Source organism: Chenopodium quinoa, unplaced genomic scaffold (assembly GCF_001683475.1).
Source record: "Chenopodium quinoa cultivar QQ74 unplaced genomic scaffold, ASM168347v1, whole genome shotgun sequence".
NCBI lineage: Eukaryota > Viridiplantae > Streptophyta > Magnoliopsida > Caryophyllales > Amaranthaceae > Chenopodium > Chenopodium quinoa.
This window is the reverse complement of record NW_018744835.1, coordinates 1,489,343-1,515,126: the sequence shown is the minus strand read 5'-3', so window position 1 is coordinate 1,515,126 and position 25,784 is coordinate 1,489,343. Positions and strand designations below refer to the sequence as shown.

At 35.3% G+C, this 25,784-nt stretch overlaps 3 protein-coding genes across 3 annotated transcripts; 2 read left to right on the top strand and 1 right to left on the bottom strand.

Moving 5' to 3' along the window:
- Positions 1 to 6,088: 6,088 nt before the first annotated feature.
- LOC110704481 (pentatricopeptide repeat-containing protein At1g08070, chloroplastic-like) lies at positions 6,089 to 8,608 on the top strand. The gene has a single exon (XM_021882264.1). The coding sequence runs from the start codon at positions 6,334 to 6,336 to the stop codon at positions 7,753 to 7,755; it is 1,422 nt and encodes a 473-aa protein (XP_021737956.1). The 5' UTR covers positions 6,089 to 6,333; the 3' UTR covers positions 7,756 to 8,608.
- Positions 8,609 to 12,386: 3,778 nt separating this feature from the next.
- On the top strand, positions 12,387 to 15,389 carry LOC110704480 (protein NRT1/ PTR FAMILY 6.2-like). Its single transcript, XM_021882263.1, has 6 exons — positions 12,387 to 12,424; positions 12,575 to 12,714; positions 13,026 to 13,243; positions 13,342 to 13,889; positions 14,143 to 14,483; positions 14,590 to 15,389. Exons 2-6 carry the CDS (start codon positions 12,621 to 12,623, stop codon positions 15,114 to 15,116), a joined length of 1,728 nt encoding a protein of 575 aa, XP_021737955.1. The 5' UTR covers positions 12,387 to 12,424; positions 12,575 to 12,620; the 3' UTR covers positions 15,117 to 15,389.
- A 7,433-nt stretch (positions 15,390 to 22,822) lies between these two features.
- On the bottom strand, positions 22,823 to 25,240 carry LOC110704479 (probable sugar phosphate/phosphate translocator At2g25520). Its single transcript, XM_021882262.1, has one exon. The coding sequence runs from the start codon at positions 24,383 to 24,385 to the stop codon at positions 23,291 to 23,293; it is 1,095 nt and encodes a 364-aa protein (XP_021737954.1). The 5' UTR covers positions 24,386 to 25,240; the 3' UTR covers positions 22,823 to 23,290.
- Positions 25,241 to 25,784: the final 544 nt, after the last annotated feature.

The following is a 25,784-nucleotide window of genomic DNA, read 5'->3' as shown; positions in this document are numbered from 1 at the left end:
TTAGGTCATCAATGTTGATCTTCCAATATTGCAGAGGAGAAATTCCAAGTTTCTCATAAACAAAAGGGGTATTATAGTCTTTTTTTCACACTCTACTAGGGATACAAACGTCTTTTACTTATGTGGCTTAGAAGACGTTAACCGAGCATTATCTTTCTCCTCAACAATAGAGTTTTGTTAAATTTAACTCAAATTTCCAATCTTCTCATAAATGATCAACACAATATATATAGTACACACATTCCTTTACCTATTAGTTTTAGGAAACTGAACATAAGATATAAATTAAAGATATTAATTAAGATATCTACACAATCTATGATATTAAAGATCTCGAATGCCCATTTTGTCAATAAAAAAAAAACTCAAATTGTGTCTTACCTAAGGCCTTTGTGAAAATATCCGCCAATTGCACTATTGTTGATACATATGATGGACAAATAACAACTTCCTTGATTGCATCTCGAATGAAATGACAATCTGCTTCGATATGTTTAGTCCTCTCATGAAACACAAGATTATTTGCTATGTGTAACGCTGATTGACATTCACTAAGCAACCTCATTTTTTATTTGTGTTCCACTCCCAAATCACGCAATAGTTGTTTCAACCCTTTCAACTTACAAGTTAACGTTGCCATTTCCCTATAATTCGCTTCTACAGACGACCTAGAAACCGTGTGTTGCTCTTAGTCTTCCAAGTTACCAGCGAGAGACCTAGCAACACAAACCATCCAGCCCAATCCAAGTCACACCATCCTTTTAGCTTCAAGGCACTATCCGAACGTAGAAGAATACCTTGACCCGAACATTTCTTCAAATATCAAACCACTCTCAAAGCTGCTTCCTAATACTCCTCTTTTGGTGTTTGCATAAATAGAGACAAGCGTCTATATTTCTCTCCGTTGGAAAAATCCTTCTCCCTGCCAAGGTTAGTTTTTGATTTCGTTCCATTGGGAAATTTGCAGGATTTGCACCTAATAACCCCGTCTCTAAAATAAAATCCAAGGCATATTTCTGCTAACACACATAGAAACCTTGTTTACTCCGAGCTACCTCTAACCCCAAAAAATATTTCAGGGCCCCCAAATCCTTCATTTAAAACATTCACTCAAGTATGCTTTGAAACTCTCCAATGCAAATTTGCTATTTCCTGCAATTATCATGTCATTCACATATATAAGCACACTCAACTGCAGTCCCCCTTTAGACAAGGTGAACAAATAATAATCAAAGTATGATTGTTTGAAACCATATTCTTTCAATGCAGTCGACAGTTTTTCAAACCAACATCTAAGCGCTTGTTTCAAACCATGGAACGACTTTTTCATTCTGCAAACTTTGTCTGAATATTTTTCTCGAACCCTGGTGGTATTTTTATATAAAAAATAATTTCCTCTAAGTCTCCATGTAAGAAAGCATTGTCCACATCCATCTGATGCACCTCCTAATCCTTCACAATTGCAACTAAAAGAAAAGTACGAACTATTGATGTACATCTTCGCTACCGAAGCAAATGTCTCATTATAATCAATCCCTTCCTATTGATGATTGCCAAAGCAAACTAGTCTTGCTTTTAACCGAAGTAGTTTACCGTCTTCATCTCTTTCTTCTGTATATACCCATTTACTCCCAAGTGCTTTCTTCCCTACAAGAAGTATTTTTAATGTCCATGTTCCCTGTTCTTCAAGGGCGTTAATTTTTGCTGCCATAGCTTCTCTCCAACCCTCATGCTTCATCACTTCTTTGAACGATCTAGGAACTCTAGCTTTTCTACGTTATAGCTCCAATATGATTTATGTGGGTCACGCAATCCCGCAATTTTGTTGAGGGAAATATTTGTCGTTTACCCCTTCCTAGTTCTCCCTCAATTTCAACACTCTTATCTTTCTCATTACCAAGCTCCAAGCTTTCCTCAAATATTTGTGTATTGGCATATTTTGTGCCCAATCAATGCTTTGCAAGCTGAAGACAAGGCCATTTTAGGTTGCCAAAGATATGTCCAACCATTTGCTGGTGCCTCTCCTCGACCAGTTGCTGCTGTTGCCTCTCCTCGACCAGATGTTGCTGTCTCAGGTTGCTGAAGGTTGTCACTGCCGGTGTTCGAGGCAGTCTGGTGATATTGTTGCCCAACTACCGCTGGAAATTCAATGCTCAAATTCAGGGGTTGCTGTCACACCTACTTCTCCTCGGCCATCGGGCGCTGGCTGCTCGCTGGATGTTGCGTACCGACTAACGGGTGATGCATTTCCAGCGGGAAAAAACAGCGTGCCTGGTGCTCCGATGCTGCTGTCGACCAGCGTGCGCTGGTGCTGCTGATCGTTCCTAGCATCACCGTCAAGCTCACCCCAATGCCATACCCCAAATTCATCGTTCATCATAATTCATATTCTCACGGGCTTCTAAATTTTCTAAAGTTTCAATTACCAATTCACCAAACAGGAACACTTGTTCATGAAATTTTACATCGCGAGATACAAAAAATTTACGAGTTTCTAGATAGAATATAATAATGTCCACCCTTTCTTGCCAAACTGATACCCAAGAAACACACACTTCCGACTTCGTGATGCAAATTTGTCACCCTTACTTCGTTAAGTATGAGTATATGCCAAACACCCCAACACTTAAATACACTCATACATCGGAACTTTACCAAACATCATCTCATATGGGGTTTTAATTTTAAGAATCGGACTCGGAGTACGATTAATTAAATAACAAGCAGTTCAAACACACTCCCCCCAAAATTTTATAGGAAAATTTCCTTGAAATCTCAAAGCTCGAGCCACATTCAAGATATGTTGGTGTTTTCTCTCTACTTTCCCATTTTGTTGAGGGGTGCCAACACACAAATTATTCCATTATTCACAAAATATTCTTGTAAATGATTAAATTCGGTTCCATTATCACTACGAACAACTTTAATAACTATATCAAATTGTCGTTTAATCAAAGCAACAAAATTGAGAAACATGAACTCCACTTCCATTTTATTGCTAAGAAAATAAATCCAAACAACACGAGAATAACCATCAACAATTGTCAAAAACATCTTTGATCTACAAGACGTGGCCGTCTTATACAGTCCCCAAAGATCGAAGTGAACTAGCTCAAACATACTACTTGCTCTACTCTCACTAATTGGAAAACTATCTCTTGTTTGCTTTGCACGAGGACGTACATCACAAACGTTATTAATTTTTCTACTAGAGTTACTCACAGAAGGAAGCAACTTTGTTATCTTCTCCAACAGATGCCCATACGTTAGTTGATGCCACAAGTCGACCACACAATCTGCTGCTAGCACTCTAATTTGTGGAACACAACGGAAAGAATAAAATCCATCTTGACATTCACCCACGCCAATCATCGTCCTCTTCAACTAGTCCTGAATTACAAAAATTTTGTTAGTAAATTGAATCAAACAACCCAGTTCGTCACTTAACTGTGTTACAGAAATTAAATTACAATTTAATTAAGAGGTGTAAGCCTTGAAAGCCTTTGGTATTTTGGTAGAATGAACAGCCCTTAAACCAAATAAAATTTATGAACACTTCCTCCCCCCACTCCCCCCGTCTTACCGCGACTGCTGGCACGGAGTTAGTCGGGGCTTCTTCCTCGTGAACCAAAAGACGGAGCACCATAGCTTGTGATCACTATGCTTTCAAACTAACTGTGAGTTGAATTAGGTTTTTTCGGTGTTCTCGTTGAAACACGCGAGCGTACTCCTTGCTTCTGGGGACATTGGTCCGAAGCTCAAGTATGGTCCGTGGGCCGTTTTTCTTCTCTACCATGACGAATCAATTGATTTATTATAGGCATCTCTCTTTCCTTTGTCCTCCCCCCCCCCATTTTTTCCCTATCGCACATTATCAATTTTTAAACCACATTCCAATGTGATTAAACTAAGTTGATTCGCATTTACTGTTTGACCATCCGATAAGCCAATCGGACAATTTTGAATTGTCTTGATGTTTGTCATGATTGACAAATCATTCGTAACATGGTTTGAAGCTCCTGTGTCCACAATCCATGGCACACAGGTTTTACCTTCAAGTTTCTCTTTTGCCTTCAACAAATCAATAATTTCTTGAGCTTGTTCGGAAGAAACACCGACAAGACCTTGAGTTGATGCACCTTCCCTGTTGTTATACTCCCTTGCACCACATTAGCACGTACGATTGAGTTATTATTTGCACCACCACCTCCTCGTCCACATCGTCCTCTTCTTCCTCCTTTTCCAAGCCTCGACCACCCTTTCTCCTCTCATTCCACCAAGGAGGAAAACCATTTCTCATGGCCTTCTCGATTGCAATGAGTACAAAACGACTTTTCTTCTCCATTCGAACAAGAATCTACCTTAAAAGCTACAATATTGTCTTTGGCTTGCCGTCTTTGCCTCTTAATCTCTCCGTATTAATCACGTTTGATATGCATTATTGTCCACAAGAGGCAAAGGTGGTTGTGCTAACAATTGTGCCCTAATTGCCTCATATGGATCATCTAGGCCAAGCAAAAAATAATGCAAATAATCATCTTCTTGTATTTCTCCAACTTGCTTTGCAATGTTACAATTGCACGCGCGCCCCACATGAGCACTTTGGAACACGACAATATTGTACCAATACTTTCCAAATTTGGGACAAGCGCCCAAAATACTCCGTTACCGTATCCGTAGCCTCTTGTTTACGCACCCCTATTGTGTTTGAGTTGACAAACCCTTGTACCACTCACCATACAAAAATGTTGCTTCAAGAGTATTCGATATCCAAGATACAAGCATTGAATTTGCCACAACCCAATACTTCATCTTGGTTAAATCATCTCTCAGTTCCTCAATCATACCATTAATGAACCCAAATTTCCACTTCGCAATCAACGAACAGCTCACGGCTTTCGCCACAGGTGTAATTACTACACCGAGATGATCACTAGACCCGAGATGATACTCAAGATCCATCGACAGTGGTGGTGACTCATCATTCTTAGTCATGGTGTACGTTCCTCTCTCTCTCTTTAAAAAAAAAATATGTGCAGTAAAATCTGTTTTAATCTAGGCTCTTGATACCATGTTAAATTTAACTCAAATTTCCAATCTTCTCATTAATGATCAACACAATATATATAGTACACACATTCCTTAACCTATTAGGTTTAGGAAACTCAACATAAGATAGAAATTAAAGATATTAAGATATCTATACAATCTATAATAATAATAATAATAATAATAATAATAATAATAATAATAATAATAATAATTTCCTAATTCTATCTTATTAAATTTTAATTCTTCAACAATGGAGTTTGAATTCTTCAATGGAGGTTGACTAAAGCAATGGGGAAAGGCAAAGACCTACCCTTTGTGGTTAACCTATGCACTTAATTTATATATCATTCTAGGGATAGTGTTGGGGTTGAGTTACGGTTTACTGTGGTGTTAAGCATGGAGTTTGTTGTGGTTGTTTGAGTTCGTGTGTCATTGATGACGAGAATGGAAACAAGGAGGTTAAAGAAGATGGAAGGAAACAGAAGTTGATGATGAGTTAGGTTGTCAAAATATAAAAAAGTAAAAATTAAACTATTATTTCAAATTATAACATTGCCATCTGAGATAGGGGTGAGCATAACAGGGTACCCTGTTAAATTTTTTGAAACCGCAACCGGAACCTATTGCAACAGGTTCTTCAAAATGAGAACTGAAACCAAAACTTGTTGAACAGGTTCCTGAAAAATGGAAACCGGAACCGGAACCTACAAGTTTTGATTCCGATTAAGGGTCCCTATCTTTTACTATATGTCATACTTTTTTTGCAATTTTTTTTAAAAAAATTGGAGGGTCATAAATTTACAATTTGCAAATACAACAAATCAAAAATTAGTTGTTTACCAAATTTAATACATATAATTTTTACAATTATTTTTATTTATATTAAGTAAACATTAGGCTAAAATTGAAATATTATTTGGGCTTAAGTAACACTTTTATTAGGTTACAGGGTACCTTATAGGTTCTGATTCCAAAAAATCGAGAATTCGAAGCAGAACCTATTGCAACAGATTTTTCTTTTTTACTACCCGGAACCGGAACTTCTTGTAGGTGTTTTGGTCTTAGAACCTGCGATTCTTTACAGGTTTTGGTTCTTATTCAAGGTACCCTAAATTTTTGCTCACCCCTATCTGATATACGGAATTCTTTATTCTTAAGTTGAGTAACTGGAGCAACCTCGTGCAAGAGCACTTGAAAAAACAACGAGGATATGAATGATGGCCCCAAAGCTTCAATTTCCCTCCCAAAAATAACGGTATATGCCAGTCTACACCTCCCAAAATGAGGAGACTCTTTCATGCCATCACCATTCAATCTCTCTCCTCCAAACCCCAACCACCACCACTTCGAGCTTCCCAACTCAACTCTTTCTCTCTCCTCCAAACCTGCAATTCTCTTCTTCAACTTTTCCAAATCCAAGCTCAAATTCTTAGACTTGGCCTCCATAACAACCCTTTAATCCTCACAAAGTTCACCTCTACATGTTCTGACCTTGACGCCATTGATTACGCTTCTTCCTTTCTTTTCTCCCCCGAAGCCGATTCTCGCTGTTACGATACCTTTTTGTTTAATACTGTGATCAGGGGTTTTGCAAAAACATCTGAGTTGAAGCATTGTGCTCTGAATGTTTACTGTTTTATGGTAAAAAATGGGGTTTTGCCCAATAATTTTACATACCCTTTTGTTCTTAAGGCTTGTGCTGGAGTTGGGGATTTGAGATTGGGGAAACAGGTTCATGGGTCAGTGTTGAAATTAGGGTTTGATGGAGATTTACATGTGGGAAATACGATGGTTCATATGTATGGGTGTTGTGAGGGAGGAGTTGAGGATGCACGGAAGGTGTTTGATGAAATGCCTGAGAGAAATTCTGTGACTTGGAGTGCTATGATTGGTGTTTATATGATGTCCGGGTTGTCAGTTGATGCTCTTGGGTTGTTTAGACAAATGCAGGTTGCTAAGGTTTGTCCTGACGAGTTTACAATGGTGTCTGTTGTATCGGCTTGTGGTGATTTGAGTGATCTTGAGCTTCGGAATTGGGCTGCGTCTTTTATAGAGAGTGAACACATTTGTAAAAGTGTCGAGCTTTGTAACTCATTGATCAATATGTTTATGAAGTGTGGTGATGTTGAGAAGGCCATGAGTATTTTTAGAGGAATGAAGGAAAAGGACATTGTATCTTGGACTTCTGTGCTTTCGGGGTTGGGAATGCACGGACATGGAATGGAAGCTGTTTCCTTTTTTGAGGAAATGATTAAAGATGGAGTCACTCCTGATGATACAGCATTTGTCAGCGTGTTGAATGCTTGTAGTCATTCGGGTTTAGTTGATCAAGGTCGATATTATTTTAAGTCAATGACGAACTATGATATACCACCTAAAATGAAACATTATGGTTGTATGGTGGACTTGTTGTGTAGGGCTGGTCTTGTTAAAGAGGCACTGAAGTTTGTTGAAAGTATGCCCATTGAACCTAACTCAATAATATTGCGAACCTTGATCAACTCTTATAATGGTCAAGGTGAGGTAAAGCTTAATGAAGTTCTCACAGAGAGGTTGATTGGGAATGATCTGATGCATGAGGCAGATTACGTTATTCTTTCCAATATCTATGCAAAACTGTCTATTTGGGAGAACAAATACACCATCAGAGAATTGATGGACCGGAAGGGGATAAATAAGACTCCTGGATGCACAATGGTTTAACTAGATATCTATAGATTGCGCAATCAATGAATGTGGATATGCATAAGATGTAAGAAAAATGACGAGAATGATGAGAAGGTGTATGCAGTTTGAACTTGTGAAACTTTTATGTCATATGGCAAGGATCACAGTTAAGGATTGCCTGGTTTGGTGAAAAGCAGGCTAATAATGCTTTTACTCCTATAATTTTTAAGCAGGGGCTTCTTTTGCCATTCCAAAAAGCAACATTTATTCATCTAGAGTCTCCTGATGACAAGCTATGTATAAGAGCTACCTCACATCATATGGTCTTGATGATTTTATTGGAATTCGGTCTGTAAAGTACCTTGTGAATTAACAGGATTTGTGTCTGTTGAATGTTGGATTATGTAGACATTATTGACACGCCAGAATTGCAATCTGAAATCCACTTCAGAACCCGGAACGGAGGTTAGATTTCAATGATATCTCTACTTCAGCGAGTGGAAATTTGTATGCCCTTTTGGCAGTTATTCTGTTCACGTACCATAGGAGCTCTGCTACTTGGACTAGGTGTCAAACATCGGGAATGAAGGGTCAGGCACTATTTATTCTTTATTTTGAGATTTGCATTTGTGATCAAAGTCTCTAATTGTCATGTACGTGGTGTAAGTGTTCAAGTGTAAGAGTTTGACAATGTAGCAAGTGTGGCAAAAAGATGAAGAGTTTGCATACTGTTTTGAAGGGATCTTCTATAAGTGTATGCATATTTAAAGCTTAGGACAATGAAATTTTGTGAAAAATGTAAGAATATACATATATGGGAAACATTTTTATGGGCTCGTTTTTATTATGGATCTGAAGTCAAGGAACTATAATGGACCCTTTTATCAATTTGTTTAATGAACTAATTTTTCTTGTCTTCTTGATTAGCCTATTTTGAATTTCTGATTATTTGACAAAACATCTATGTGGGCTTAACCAAGTGCATGAAGATTCAATCTGTAGCCAAGAATCTACATGCTTGAAACTATTCTTTGTTGGGAAGAGTTTTAGACAATTTTGGTGGCAGGAGAACTTTAGTAACTCTATTCTGTTATTTGTTCGGGAATCATATCATTTTGGAAATTGACACAACTCTGCAACCTGATTATGATGGACACTCTTTTTATAGCTCAGTGAGAACACTTGCAAGTGTCACACTTTGTTTGTGTAAGCTTCCAAAGTAGAATTAGTTGCTCTTAAATTCATCTTATACATTGAAGACTTGCGGTAACTGTGTTATGTTTGTTGGTAAAAATGGTAACTCTGCCAAAACAGGATCCCTTTAGCAAGTTTATAGAAGAATTGACATCATGACTAGACATGGAGCTCTCTACTGTTCAGCCATGTCATTTAGAATGCAATTCCTCTTCTTCTTTTTTTTCTTTTTCTTTTTCTTTTTCTTTTCTTCTTCTTTTTTTTTTTTTTTTTTTTTTTTTTTCCAATCCATATGGATTAAATGCGAATACATACTGTGAAGATAGCTTTTCATACTTCTACATGAATGACTTAAAATTTTAAAGCTTGTTTGGCAGGCAATTATAAATCGTGGAAATGATAATGAACTTGTGTGTAAATCTGTAAGGAAAGCCTGTGTTCATTACCATGGCAATGGATTTTCATCCCTTAGCATGTGTTTTTCTTTGTAAATTTGCATTACCAGTTAATACCACCTTTTCATTCAAGTGGTAATGACTGATGAGCGGTGATGAAAATTTATGAAGAATATGAGGTAATGGGGATTGACTGATATTACCATGACATAAGATTTTCTTCACAAATTCGCATATGAATTCATTATCAATCCTACGATTTATAATAGGTTGTTAGAGTATAACTTTTATTAGAATGTACTTTCAATCGCCAGCCTTCCCCTTTGCGTCCCTGAACTGTAAGATCACGTTTGACTTTCGTGGTAAAACCTTGTTACTCTTGACTATCACTGTTTAACGTTTATATCTTAAGATATTCTAGTTATGTTAACATAAAATAACACCCTACTCAACGTGACCTTAATAAATTGGGACAAATGAAGTATGGAGTATTATTACGGAGTGGTATTTTTTTGTGGTGTGGCGTGGTGTGGGGAGGGAAGGTGGAACACTAAACAAAGCTCTGAATATAGAATATCTTAATATTCATCTTTATATATTTTTGTTTGCTCCCCAAACTAGGTGCTTTTTGGTAGATATTTGTTCCAAAGGATCCTACTTTAAGCAGCATATCTGAGTATATGAGACTAGTAAAATACTATGATATGATAAGGTGCTAAATATAGTTGGCACTACTTGGCAGCGACATAACTAGCATTAAACTAAGGATAGAAGCTTAGCACTACTTGGCTGTCGAGGCCAGAAAGGAAGCCTAGCACCCTTTCGTCTTTGTTTAGCTCTCACCAAAAACACTAGTATTAAACTAAGGAACTATTGAACCTTCTTGTGCTATTTTCTGCTGTCCACCAAATATAGCACTTAAAGATAGGTTATCTAACATAGTTACTAGTGGCATTAAACTGAGGATACTGATATTTTCGCTGCTGCTGCACAGCAAAAGTGATACTGATATTTACTTAACTACAAATGCTACGAGATATTTACATGTCCTTCGCAGAAGAGTAGCCATCTGATCTAGTAGTACTAAATGTCTATATCTTCATAGTTAGGTTTGCATTCTGTGCAGGTTATGCCTGGTAATCAAGAAACATCAAAGATTATGTATGTTGATTGTTCACTATTCAATTCAGGACCTTTTCTCTTTGTTTAAGTGCACTTTTTGTGCTTTGAACATCGAGCATACGATGTTGCTTTTGAGTTGCTTCGATCTTACTGGTGATCTCAAGTTATTTTAATCTACCTTTTCTCCAATTGATTGTTTTATTTTATATGCTGAATTTTTCTATTTCGAAGCAGAAGATTTGCATGATCGGAAGCTTTAGTGTTTTTTCTGTATCAGTTTAATCAGTATCTTTAATTAACCGATTAATTTATGAGTACAATCATTAAGGTGCTACAGCCTATAGGCTTATTTGTTTTTGCCAAACCACTTGCATGTACTGGTTTGGCTGAAGCCTTCCATGTAAAATTACTCCACTGACCTGATGGAAATTATAATCAAGTCACACACTGTACTGATTGGTTGAATGCCTCCTTCATGCTTACAAAAAGTTCAGAATAGATTAAATTAATAATTGCCGCTTGTCCATTTGCCTAAATTTATTTATGCTTACTTTAGTGCTTTACCTACCTATTGATTCTAATATCTATGAAGTGTGCCTGTGTGTGATCTTTCTGAACAATAATTTTTTTTTGTGTTACATATCTGTATAGATAAACATACTGATAAAGTTTTGAATTTTTAACCCGAGAATACCAATTGGATTTTTTGTTTTTTTGTTTTTGGGCATGTATAGCCAATTGGATTGAAGGTATACAAGAATGTAAAGATTGGGATCTTGCTTTGGATTGGTGTACGCTTGACAGTACAGGTCTGCATTATCAGATCATAGTATCGGATTAAGATTCTTGACATAGACAATCCAATTATGATATTTAGCATTCATGCTATGCTCCTCAAAGATTCTGGATTTATTCTGACATGACCCTGCAACCCTATTCATTTTCTGCTATGGTGCTCCTGGACACGCACTTCTTGTCTCTGTCACTTAAGGTTTGCACCATGAAGTGCTATGAGTCTGTTTGGAACTATCTTGTGACTACATTATGCTTGTGACATTGTGAGCTACCCAACCATAGCTTGTGCCTGAAGGTATACCACTCACCGGACAGACAGTCACATTCATTTTGTCTACTGTATTTTTTGCAACCTAGTCCTTTTCATGCTTCAAGCTAATCAGTAAACATGACGAAGAAACATATTCTTACAGTCTGCACCAAAAAAAAAAAACACATTCTTACAGTGATGGCTTTGTTGATAATAAATCGTGATATGGACGTTAGCTCTTTGGGCATTGTCCCGGAGAAACTTTAGTCTTTCATACAGAGTCTTGCTTTGATTTGTCTCAGTTTCCACTAAATTTCCTTTAGCAACTGAAGACTCTGGAGTTATATTGAGGATAGGTCCAAATGTTTCTCAAAATACAATTCACATTTGCTTTTGATAATTTCAAATAAAGAGGGTATGTTATTTGGTTTTAAGGCTTTTTAAAAAAAAATATTTGTAATGTAGCGGTCAATTTTCATGGACAATAGTTCCTCAGACATGATTCGCTATTTCAGTGGATAACGCTCAGCTTCATAAATGCAAAAATTTGTTCAATTTCATAATGTAGTGATAATCTTGTTACTTGTAAAGATATCTTCTTGTTGGAGGGAAGATATCTTAATGCTTGAGCTAAGAGCCATATACCTGTGGGGTAGCAATAGCATTGATCACTGAGTTAATCTATGCAAAATTTAAATATGCAATTAAAGATTGCAAAATTGTCGTATCTCTGATCAAATAGTTTCGGCCTTATTCTAATTTTAGTTGAAGCACTGGTCAGGAATAGCAATCTACTTAATATCTTCAGTTTCATGATGCAAGCACTTTTTGCTGAAACAGCTGTTTTCAGCACAAAATGTAGTCATTATCACTACTTGTATCCTGCTTATAAAAGAAGACACCCTATCCTTTGATTGTATAATTCTAAGTAAAGTTGAGTTAGAAGAAGGTAATAACCAAAATTCTCTTGCTTCAAATATTTAACTCATTCTCTTATCATATTCTACTAAATTTACTAACATCTGGTAGTCAGAGTCAATACTTTTATATCTCCTTCATTTTCCTGGTTGTTCACATGATTGAATTGTTATTGTGTTAGGCTTTGATCATCACATTATTTTGAACGTTCCAATCCGGGAAAGAAGATGAGTTCCATCCATGCACAAGCTTTTGACTATAACGGATTGCCTGCTGACAAGTCTAAAACTGGCGGTTGGATACCTGCAGGATTTATTTTAGGTAAGTGATGCCTTGGAACTTATGCGGTTATGCTTGCCTCTGAACTCTGCTTTATATCGTTCTTGTAATAGTTCAGATATATGGAGCCTAGAGATACCCGTGCTTTTGTCATATATCTGTATTGAGGTTTGGATTCAAGTTTTGACTCTTAAGTGTCTAAGTCTTAAGTGAAAAAACGCGAGTGACAACCTAACCTTGTAGAGAATGAGAAGGGTGCACTTGCAACACCCTAAGTCCCTAATGTATCTAGCATTCACATTTGTCTCACCTTACATAATTACATATCGGTCTTCTTTTATGTGTGTCCACAGGAATTGAATTATGTGAGAGGCTTTCGACGATGGGTATAGCAGTGAACCTTGTCACTTATTTGGCTGGAACCATGCACATGACTACTTCAGCTTCAGCCAATATTGTCACTGATTTTATGGGCACGTCATTTCTCTTGTGTTTTCTGGGAGGATTTCTTGCAGATTCCTTCCTTGGCAGATTCAGAACCGTTGCTATCTCTGCTGTTATTCAGACCATTGTAAGCTGTTTGATTTGCTTCTTGTTACAAATCCGTCTGTTTGTTTATTCCTCCCTTGTGGTTGCATGTCAGAATGCTAATTAACACTGATTGACCAGGGAACTGGCCTGTTAGCTCTGTCAACTGGACTGCCAAACTTGCATCCACCACCTTGTGACACTGCCAATTCAGACAAGTGCGAGCCTGCTGGTAACTTCCAAATGGGAGTTCTGTATCTCTCGCTTTACCTCATTGCACTCGGGACAGGTGGCTTGAAGTCAAGTGCTTCAGGTTTTGGAGCTGACCAGTTTGATGAGAGTGATGAGAAGGAAAAGGCTAACTTGGCCTATTTCTTCAACAGATTTTTCTTCTTTATTAGCACAGGAACTTTAGTGGCAGTTACAGTGCTTGTCTATGTTCAAGAGGAAGTTAGTCGAGCCTTGGCCTACGGAATTTGCTCAGCATCAATGTTTATTGCCATCTTTGCATTACTCTTGGGAACCAAAAGATACAGATACCAAAGAAGTCATGGAAGCCCCATTTCTCATATTCTGCAAGTAATCGTAGCTGCCACCTCGAAAAGGAGAATGAAACTTCCTTATAATACAGAAATGCTATATGAAAATTTTCAAAATGCATCAAGAATTCATCACACCAATCAATTCAGGTATTGTTATCACATTCCAATTCCAATTCTATATGTCTGATTTTTTTTTTTTTTTTTCGAAAAGGAAAAACAACTTTACTTTTCATGTATTGATTATCACATTTCAATTCCATGTTTTGTGACGGACAATTATAATATATTGGCTTAGAAGAAAGAATTATTAAAAGGTGGTGCTTTGTTGTAAGGTACAATGGTCTTAATATGCCAATATAATTTTGGTCCCACTGTTTAATTCATTTGCATTTTCCTGTAGTTTCTTGGATAAAGCTGCAGTCATTTCTGAAGGAGATCATGTGAAAAATGGTGTCTTGGACTGCAATCCCTGGAAACTATGTTCAGTTACAAGAGTGGAGGAGGTGAAGGCAGTGATCAGACTACTGCCTATTTGGGCAACAACAATCTTATTTTGGACTACATATGCACAAATACTCACCTTCTCAGTTGAACAAGCATCCACTATGGAGAGATCCATTGGCGGTTTTCAAATACCTGCTGCCTCGCTAACTGTATTCTTTGTTTTAGCTGTGTTAGTCACTCTGGGAGTTTATGATCGTGTAGTCATACCACTGTGGAAGAAATGGAAAGGAAAAGCTGGTAAGCAATCTCTTTAAAAGCCTTTAACTCGTAATGATTTATTTGTGTATCACACTATTGCTCAACCTTGTTGCTTAACCTTTTATTCATTTCTGCTTCTGAACAGGTCTCACCAACCTCCAAAGAATATCTCTGGGTCTACTCCTCTCTGCTGTAGGAATGGCTGCTGCAGCAATATCTGAAATGAAGCGGCGATCAGTGGCCAAATCTTCCTCTGAAACATCAGCTCTTCCAGTCAGTGTTTTCCTTCTGATCCCACAGTTCTTGTTAATGGGTGCTGGAGAAGCTTTCACATACACCGGCCAGTTGGATTTTTTCATAACCGAGTCCCCAAAAGGAATGAAAGGACTGAGCACGGGCCTTTTCTTTGTTACGATCTCACTAGGTTTCTTCGTAAGCAGCTTTTTGGTTGTTATTGTTCAGAAAGTCACCTCAAGCTTTGGTTCAGGTGAAGGATGGATAGGAGACAACATTAATAAGGGAAGACTTGACTGCTTTTACGGGCTACTGTCATTTTTAAGCTTGATAAATTTCGGATTGTACCTTGTTTCGGCTAAGTGGTATAAAGCTCAGCTGCCTAAGCCAATTCTGCCGTTAACTTCAGGTAAAAGTTCACCAGAAGAAGAGTGCTAAGGACTACAAAATGAGAAAATCTATGTTGCTTTTTGGCCTTGTAAATGTATAGCTTTTTTGGAGTGAGATTGACTGTTCTATTATTTCTCTCCCTTCTTCCCTTTTGTAATAGAGTTAATGAAGTTAGTTTTTGTATGAAATGTACTTGAAAATAGAATGTGTACTAAGATTAAGCTGTAGTTTTGGTTTTCATGGAGCTAATTAAGGAAAATCTGAACTTGCTCACACTTGTAAATATAACAAGTTTAGTCATTTCAAATCACTTGAATGTAATTAACTTTGCAAAGTGCTACCCCGTAACTTAAACTTCAAATCACAAACAAATTTAGAGTGATAACATGAATATACTATGAACTAGACAAGTGTACTCCCTAAATTTCAAGAATAAGTTAAACATTTTAGGTGAATATAATCGTATGGAGTAAAACCTTCTCAAATCATAATGTAATTATCCTAAAACTATGTACAACACCTAGTGTTGTGATAATTATGAAACGAAGGGAGTAAAAAATAATACTCTGATACAAAAAATAATATCAAGTAGTGATTTAGAAGCATAGTCATCGAATAGTATTTGATGTGGTTAGTAGATTTTAACCAATCTCGAGGTTGGGGATTTCTTTATCCTTTCCTTGTTTCTTAGAAAATGTACTGTGCTTTAGTGCATCCATGATTAGTGTTTTTCTTTCTTTTCTTTTTTTTATGACATCAGCTATTGACTAAACTCAAGGTAGGCAAAAAATACCTAATCAGAATCAAATTATTTTTTATTGCAAAACTTGTTTATTCAATTCTTCTGGCAGTAACTTTCTCAAACTTTACTGGAGAAACAAAAGCATGATGTCCAATGAGACAATTTATACATGTTCAGACGTTCAGTGGAGCACTACTCTTTTTGAATTTGCATTGGCATTTACATAATTACATCATCAAAGTTATCTAATCATGTTGAAGCAATAATTCATTGATCTATGTAGAAGAAAAATCTACTAGAAGGAAGAAGTGTCAATTCGGGTCATTGAGTCAGGTACGATTAGGTTTGGTTGGGTTAAGTCTAGTTTGGGTTTAAGCCACGTTAAATTATTGTCCACATACAAGTCCAAATTTAGATCGGATCAATTTTTTAGTTAGGCTAGATTTAGTCAGATTAGGCCGGATGTATCATGTTGAGCTTAGCCTAAAATCTACTACTTCGACCATTTCTTTTTGGATTAATACTGTTTTTTAATCCCAACTTTCACCAATTTATTTTTATTAATCCGAACTTTGGATTATTCCTCAATAATCCCAACTTTGATATGGCCTATCATTCTTCATATCCAAACCGGTCAACAAAAGTCAATGTCCTAATTTTCTAGGTCACTTGACATGTGTCAAGCTGTAAGTGGTCCAAAAAATAAAAGAAATTAAAGAAAAAATCAATTAACAAAAAAAGAAAACAAAAAAAAAAAAACAAAACCAGCCACCACCAGCCCACAACCACTAGCGGTGGCCCCTTCCTCCATAGCCAACCCCGAACCACTGCTTCCCTAGCCCCAACCCCAAAAGCCTCCCCAGAAACCGCACTAAACCCGCGAAACCGGCCCCCTCTACCTCCCCTCACCCCCTAAACCAGCCATAGCCAAACCCTTGCGCCGAAACCGCCACCCATAAAACCCGAAACCATCCATAACCAAAGCCCACGTCCCTGAAACCGTCTCCATCCCCTCCCGAAACCACTTGTAAACCCTCGAAATCACCTCTCCCACCCCCGAAACCACCTATAAACCCTCGAAATCACCTCCCCCACCCCCGAAACCACCTAAAAACCGCAGCCCGCTCCCTTTCTCTCTCCTCTAATTGTCGGATAACGCAATCAACGGGAGTGATGGGAGGGTTTCCGGTGCAAGGAGGGTTTTCGGCAAGTCAGAAAAGTGGGGTTGGGGGTTTTCGGTAGGTCGAAAAAGTGGGGTGTGGGTCTCTGAGGAAGTGCGGCCACCGGCCACCCAACGCTGGTGGTCTTTGGATTTTTTTTTTCCCCTTGTTTTTTGTTTTTTAGTTTAAATTATTTTTTTTATATATTTTTGAACCAATTAGAGTGCAACACGTGTCATATAATTTGTTTTAAAAAAAAATTGACCCTTTCTTCAGGTAACCAGTAAACCGAATTGAAGAAAGAAAACGCAGGTAAAAGTTGAAATTATTGCAGAATAAATAAAGTTAGGATTAATAAAAATAAATTAATGAAAGTTGGAATTAAAAAACAGTATTAATCCTTTCTTTTTTATAGTCCATATATGATTCTAGTTTGACTATGTACGTCTATCAATGGCTCAATACACATTGTTTGGGTGCCAAAATGGATCCCATTTTGGGCCTCTATCTTATTAAATAGGCCAAGTCCACGAAACCATCTCTAGAAATGCCTAAATTAAAGTCCAATACATTCCTAATGTCCAGAGCAATTCCTATGCATACATGGATAAGATCAGCCCACTAGTCCTTGGGTCCACACTATTTACTACCTCATGGGTATAAATAGCCAAAAATCACATCTTTTTGAGGTATACACTCTAGAGTTTATTATACTAAATGTATTTGAATTCTCTCATTAAGCTTCAATCACTCGTATCGTACCGACTTAGGCATCAGAGGAATTTCCTCAAACATACTCCAAATGTGAAATTTTTACCCTACACCCTAGTGTAGGATGTTCTACCTATCCCCCCCCCCCCAAAACTACATTGTTTTGTAGCTAGTATGGGTAGTACTCCCGAACAGCTTTGATTCTTTTTTTTTTTTTAATTCCTTCCTTTCTTATCATTCAAGCTATGTATATATATGATTTTAAACCATATATTTTCTCTCTCCTCAATTGATTGTAATACCTTCATTCTCTCTGCTCAATTCATTTTCTTCATTTGATTTTTATACTAATTTTCCAGTTTATTTTTTACGATTTTGATAATCGTTGTTGATCATCAATGTCTAATTCTTCCTCTGCCGATTTCGATCGTGATTTCGAAAGTGTGTTTTCATCTGAAGTTCGATTGATTGATTCGTTTGTTCAACAATGTATGATCATAATTTTGTACTTTTTGATTATCAATATTGTGTTATGTGGATGCTCTGTTTATTTCTACATAATTTTGTACTCGATTTTGTTGCTTCAATGTATGTGTTATATGTTTTCATTGCTTCAATTTTGATATTTTGATTATGATGATGATGAACATTTTTGGATTGTTAATACTCTGTTGTGATGACGATGAACATTTTATGTTCATTTTCAATGTCATATTGATCATTTGTTTTTACAATTTTTTTCATGATAATATTATGTGTTTAAAATTTTCAAATTGAACATGTGCAGTTTCGTTATTGAACATTTTATGTATTAACTATTGGTCATTTTTGAAACCCTTTATTTTCACTTATAATTGTGTGTTAATAATGTGTGCAATAGAAAAAAAAAGGGTGATATAGTTGATGAAGAAGCAGCTAAGTCTGAATTAACAATTTATATCTGAAGAAGAAGCTTTTGAAATGTATAACGAACATGCTTTTAGGAACGGTTTTGGAATTCGAATTGGGAAGAGTAAGAGGAGAAAAGACAATTCATTTTTTATTATTTGTTTGTTGTAGTGAGAGTTATAAAGATGATAGGTGTAGGAATAATAGTGTTATGATAAGTGTAGGCTTATATTGAAAGCACTCTTCAATCCAGCATATCTGATGATTTAGATATTTCATCTTTTGCTAAGGTTTTGTTTTCTAATATGTGTATATATGTATTTGTAATTGAACATTTATTGATTTAATATTGATCATCAATTAACTTTTTTTTTTGCAGGCGAAGGATTTAAATGTTGTTGAACGTGTTTGCGTTGTCAAGCTCGTTCTAACGTTTCTACAAACATAAAGGTGTTGTTGGTGTTAAAACTAATGCTAAAATTAATCTAAGAATTCCAATTCATACTAGTGCGTCTACAAAATCTCAAACTGGTTATTTTGTTCCACCCATAGTTCTTGGCATTGTTCAAACTTCAACTCAGGATTGTTCAAACTTCAACCCAGAAATGTTCAAACCCCATTAAAGAAATGTTCAATCAACAAATATTTAAGTTATTCTTCCCACGGTTCCAATAAATGATCAAGGTGCTCTTGTTCAAAATTCTTCAAGTGTTAAAGACATAATAATTTATTTCTATATAGTACCTTTTTTAGTATATTATATTGTTTTTTTAAAATTCAACATATGTAAATGATTATTTATCAATTTGAAAATGAACAAAAGTAAAGAACCAACAACCAATTTATAAAACCTAAAAAATATATATTTTTTCATACAAATAAAGATTAAAATGAAATATCAATTACAATAATTTTTTTAACAAATAAAATCTATAAGTCTATTTTCCTCCAAAAACAAACATCTATAAAACTATATATAATAAATGAACATATACACATTCATAAATGAACATATAACATGTACTATTCCTTTGCAAACTTTCTTGCTTATCTTCTATTTAACCTAGAATTAGTGTTTTTCTTCAAATAATATAAGTTTCGCATCCTTGCTTCCTAATTTGGTCCACCTGTTGAACAAAATGAATTAACAAATGTTAATTATTATAGACACTGCTTTATAAATGAACAATATATCTTACATTATTGAACATTTATCACTTTTACACTGTTTGGTTTCAAATCACAAATCTAACTCTCATTAAGTTTAGTAGTGAAGGTTTCTATATGCTTCCTAATGTATACTCCGCAGTTTGTATAATCAGCGTTGCTAAGTTATTTTATCTTCTCCAAAACAACTACATATTCTTCAATTCTATGTGCAAATTTATATCATATGCGTAACTTTGGACATCACTACAATATAGCTAGATTGGTTATAAGATATTAGTTTTAATGCATACAAATGAATATTATCAATATTACACATGTGCATAATGTGTAAAAGAAATGAACATTCGTCTCTTAGGCATATAAATATATATATATGTAATCTGAAATGAAATAATATTAACATATATTTTAAAATGAACATTACTTTATATGTAAATGAACATTATGAATTTCATAAATGATCAAAAGATTTCATTGAATGAATAAGTCAGTTTCTCAACTCAAATGAATGAATATTTATGCATTTCATAAATGTGCATAACGTATCATAAAAATAAACATTTTTTATTTAAGCATATAAAGTCAAATATAAACTCAAATAAATTCAAATATACAAATGAACATTTATAATTCAGTATATGTTCATATATTACCTCGAAATCGTAGAAATGTTAACATCTATACCATGAGACTTTTTAATATCTTTTAAAAGTTCTAGATCTACAACTTGAGACTTTTGTACGCTGTTTTTTTTTTAAAAAAAAAATTTCTACTATTGTTTAAATAGGTTTTTGAAATAATACTTACGTTTCTTCAAAATCTGCCTTGTTGTGTTCAACGAACAGGATTCTAATCTGAGTAATCATTCTCTTTATCTCTCTACTTCGAAACATATTTTTCGGTTCTACAAAAACAGCACCAATATAGTAGATTTTAATGATTTTTGCATAAAATAGTTCTAATCAACTTAGATTATGTTTCTGAACATGTAATTTCAAAATAAAATAGAAAAACTAGGGTTCGTACAAAAAATTGTAGTAAAATTACTTACTCTTTCTGTGAATGTTTTTGCAATTGTTGAATTTCTTCGCAAATGTAGACATTTGAAGCAATTTAGCAGTATTTTGAAGCAATTTCAAAGTATTTTGAAGCAGTTTCGTAGTATTTTGAAGCAATTTTGGTTCAGATTTTTTTGTTTTGATGAGAGAGAAAGTCTAGAGAAATGAAGAAGAAGGTTTGAGAGAGAAATTAAAATGATTTGGTGGGTAGTTACTGCAGGTTTGTGGGTTATGGGATGTGGGTAAAATGATAAGTTTAGAGGGGGGTGTAGGTACCCCTACCTACACTAGGGTCTAGTGTATACCAATTAGTGTATACCAATTATATGTCAGCTAACATGCTCTTTGGTGCAGGTAATATTCGGCCCAACAATCACTTGGTCTGAACTCATTTTCAGCCCACTTACAAAGGTCACCAAATTGTTTCACCTGAAACACACATTTTAGACTGCTAATATTTTTAATTACGTATAAGAATGCTATATTAATAACAATAATAATATCTAATACACAATTTTTTACTTGTATTTTGTTATTTTTTATTTTGATATTAAGAACTCATATTTTATCACCATACCATCACAAGATTCACATCTCAATCTAACCAACCTAACCAGTTTCTAAACAATTAATTGAGGGAATTCTATAATTAATTTGATAATTGACTATAAAAGGAAACTAAACAAAATCTGGATTTGTAGTAGTTTGAGTGTGCTGGAATATTGTACTTTATATAATTTACTTGAACGTCACATGATAAAAATCTGAGACAATGCAAAAAAAGACAAATAGTTTCACCTACCCAAGAAAAAATATACACCAAATACGGACTATTGTGCAATAATCTACAATAATACATACTCCCAAAGTCAGGATTAAGAGTAAAAAGAGAGATCCAATCAACCTACTTTTAACTTTCTATAAAGGGAATTATTTAATTAGTTAGAAAATCACATGCTTTCATGCAAATTTTAGCAACTCTTTATAAAAAGCAATGACATGCTTTGCAACAGGAAACTTTATGTATGAAGTATAAAAATTTCAAAGTATTAGAAAAAATTATTACGTATTTCTTAATTGTCATTTGCAAAAATTTCGTAGCATCGGATTTTGATTTTGAGCTTGAATGTTAACTAGTTTAGTTGTTAAAATTTTAAGGTATCAATACTTGAGATCAAAATTCCATCTCCACCGTTGCTTTTTTGGAAAGCTTGAATAGACTTTAGGCTATATAATTCCTTTTCATCTCTTCAATATAATCCATTAATCCATTATGTGTTTTAGAAGTACATTTTCGGTTAAGTATTGTAGAGGTTAATTTGATATTGGATACTTCGTATATATATAGAGATGATGAGAAAGAAATGCGCAAGACTAAGTATAATAATCTTTCATAATCATTTTATTTACTCCATCTTAGTCATAGAAAATAAATATAGTTGGAATTATTTTCGTTTAGCAAACAAAAGTTGGGGTAATTTATGTTTCCTTAAAAAAAAAAAAATCAAAATTAAAAACTTTAAATTTTTTTTGGTGTTTAGAGAGCCGCAAAAGGACGGGTGATGAGAATCGATTTCAAGATCTCTTGAAACCGAGAGAAGAGCTTTAACCACTTGAGCTATCCCTCACTCTAAATAAATACTTTAAGTTTTAAATGTGTAGATCTTGCATGTAACAGATGAGTACACACTTTTCAAGGAGCAAGTAAACACCAAAATCAGTGACAATAACAAATCTGTACAGTTGGTGAGATTGACATGCAATTATTCGCCTAAATTATTTGGTCCGACCATTTTAACAATTCTTCAAATATATAGTACTCCGCAATACTTTTGTTTTTGACATAGAAAATTACACTGATTATAAAATAAACAATCTTTCTTAAGTTTTTTTAAGGTCACAAAATTAGATCCAAAATTACTAAATTCTTAATTATGTCATCTATTTAAAAATTAACTAACAAGTCAACAATACATTAGCAAATATTGGTAATAATTTGGAAAGAAAAACAAAATCATTGAAGAGTTCTTTTTTATTTTATCATCATTAATTCATTGAAAAGTTTAACTATTACATTGAATGAAAGAACCAAATAAAATGAAAAAAAAAAAAAAGAGAGAGAGAGAGCTTATAAGAAGCATTAATGGAAATATTTTGCAATGACATTGCAATGTGCTTAAAGATTTGAACCATCTAATACCAATACCAATATACTCCATAATAAGTGTAGCTAGAATTAACCGTAAAACATCAAGCTTTAGAGTTTTCCATCTCTAACTCGACAAGACAACTTTGAACTTGGCACGAACACGAATCGATCAACCCATACATGTACAAGCTAAATTTGATCCTCTAGCTTAGTCATGTTATGCAATCATCCTGCATTGTACTCGTATACAATTTAACAACCCAAACTCGAGCTAAAACCAAACATAAACACGACCCAAACACCCATAAATCGATCCAACTCGAGTTCTCCATATTCATTTAGTGCTAAGAATCATCTTTCTTAACACCATTACTATCTCTATCATCCAACAACTTCTTTACACTCTCTTCGTCATCATTAACCTTAACATAATCCACAACATTATCTTTCTTTTGATGAGCTTGACCTTCAGAAGCCTTCAAGCTCTGAAACTTAACCCGATTATAATAAACAACACCCAAAAACGCCAACAAATAACCCAACAAATTAATCGGAGTAACCGTATCCTTAATCACAGACCACGAAAACGCAATCAACAACCAATCCTTAACAACACCAGCAACATTCATAGTCAATGCTGAAGTCTTCCCAACAAGAAGAAAAACAGCCAAATTCAACCCGAATGCAATCAAAGAGTTTGACCCGAATATCACGAAATCGAACTCAAACTCTTTAGTTTGCGCCATTAAAAGCGGGTATTCGACGAATAACCAAGGAACAGTCAGGAAAATCAAGCAACAAGGCGCAATATAATATAAACTAGTAATTGGGTTTAGTTGAATACCCTTTGAAGTTAACAAGATTTGGATCAAAACCAATCTTGTTGCCTCAAAGATCAACGCACCCAGTTGTAGAATCACTCCATAAACATCGAATTTTGCCTCGCCATAGGCGGCAATCCCAACTCCAATAGAAATTGATATCATGTTAGCCATTGTGTTCGTCTTGAAACTATCTTTTTTCAAGATAACCCCAATTGAGTACACGATTACAGGCATTAAAGCCTTCAACATTTGGATGAATGAGACTGAGAGGTAAATGTAGGCTGAATTTGAGAGCCAAAGAGACAGAGCAAAGAGTACTCCAATTGGTAAAATTGATGAAATATATAATGATTTTGTCATTTGAAGTGGGGATTCAACAACATGAAACACACGAACAAGAAGGAATGATAAAATTGAAGAGAATGACATGTGAATCATTGTTAGTGTGATTGGGTAAGGCCAATTGTAGAGCTTTTTGTCTAAGATGTATTTGTTGTAGATTATTACACTAAATGAAAAAAATAGCCATATTGAGATGTATGTGTAAGTTAATATGATTTTCTTGATGATTCCTTCACTTAATGAAGGTGTTGAAGCTACCATTTTAGAGCTCATTGTTTTTTTCTACTAATTTTTGAGGGATTTTGGAAAAATGGGTTTTTGTGGGTTTTTTGAGATTTATACGAGTGAAATGAGAAAATTTAGGAACTACTTAAGATTTTTAGAGGGATTTAGAAGGTGGGTTTTGTGAATGAGGAAGAAATAAATGGAAATATTATGAATTTAGGAACTTTTTTAGATTTTTGAGGGATTTAGAAAGTGGGTATTTGGGGTTTTTGAGATTTCTATAATTATTGAGTGAAGTTAGATTGAAAAAAAAAAATGTTGAATGGGGGGTTTAAGAGGTGAAAGAGGAAGAGGTGGTGTCAAAGTGAAAGGAGGACAGGTAGGAAAGAGGGAAAGGAGAAAGAGGGAAAGAATGGATGAAAGGAAAAGAGTGAAGAAGAGTAGAGTAGGAATAGTCGGTGGTTAAGTTTCTTCAATTTCGAGAGAGAAGGAATAATAATATAATATAGACATAAAGGTTTGTCTACTCCATTAATGGAGAGATTTCTATTTTTATAGTTTTGTGCTGATTTTAGGGTTTAACGTTGATATGTTTGGGGTGAGATCTAGATCTAGTAGAAAGTTGCTCGCATGAGTAATATCGTCACTAAAGATTGGCCATTTTTCTTTACATACATGTTTTTAAAAGATTGTTATGTAGAAATATTGTGAATAGTGCATATAGTATTGTGCAACATATTAAACAACCCATATTAAACAACTCGTCTTGTGTGCGGCTGGCCATATCGTGTAACCCCTTGTAAAAGAACAAAATAACCCCAAGTAACCCCTTTAATACTGACCGGATAACCCTTTAACACTGACCGGGTAACCCTTATAACAGTGATCGGATAACCCCAAGAACCCCTGTGACACTGACCAAGTAAACCTTAACACTAAAAAAGTAACTCCCATGATGGTTGGTTACACCGTGTGGCCAGCCACATCTAAGAATGTGTGCATATTAAAAACAAATTTATCTACATGCCTAATATAACTTTTAGCATGAGGCATGTGCACAAGATACGCAAGGACAAAGCATCAAACATTTTATCCTAAAAAACACCTAATTTTGACAATTAAGGGTAGTGCCTTAGCTTGCCTCATGGCCAAAGTAAGGCAATGCAAGACCTAGGAAAGACAAGGCAATACAAGACAAGGCAAAGCAAGGCCAACAAGATAAGAAAAGGAAAAGTGAATCGCTAAACATCGCCCGCAAATCTCCACATAAAGCCCACAAATATGTGTTGAAGTGACTTTATTGCCCTTTTCTTTTTAAAAAAAAACACTCTCTACATCTCTCTAAAAAAATCAGAAAATCTACCTCTCTAAAAAATATTAATTACGACAATGTCGAGGCGGCAAGGGAAAGAGGTGGCGGCGGCGACGGCGGAGGAAAGGCGGCGAC

Coding starts and splice junctions, on each gene's coding strand:
- LOC110704481 (XM_021882264.1), top strand. CDS start 6,334: ATGAGGAGACTCTTTCATGCCATCACCATTCAATCTCTCTCCTCCAAA.
- LOC110704480 (XM_021882263.1), top strand. CDS start 12,621: ATGAGTTCCATCCATGCACAAGCTTTTGACTATAACGGATTGCCTGCT. Junction 12,715..13,025: donor ACCTGCAGGATTTATTTTAG/GTAAGTGATGCC, acceptor GTGTGTCCACAG/GAATTGAATTATGTGAGAGG. Junction 13,890..14,142: donor CATCACACCAATCAATTCAG/GTATTGTTATCA, acceptor ATTTTCCTGTAG/TTTCTTGGATAAAGCTGCAG.
- LOC110704479 (XM_021882262.1), bottom strand. CDS start 24,385: ATGAGCTCTAAAATGGTAGCTTCAACACCTTCATTAAGTGAAGGAATC.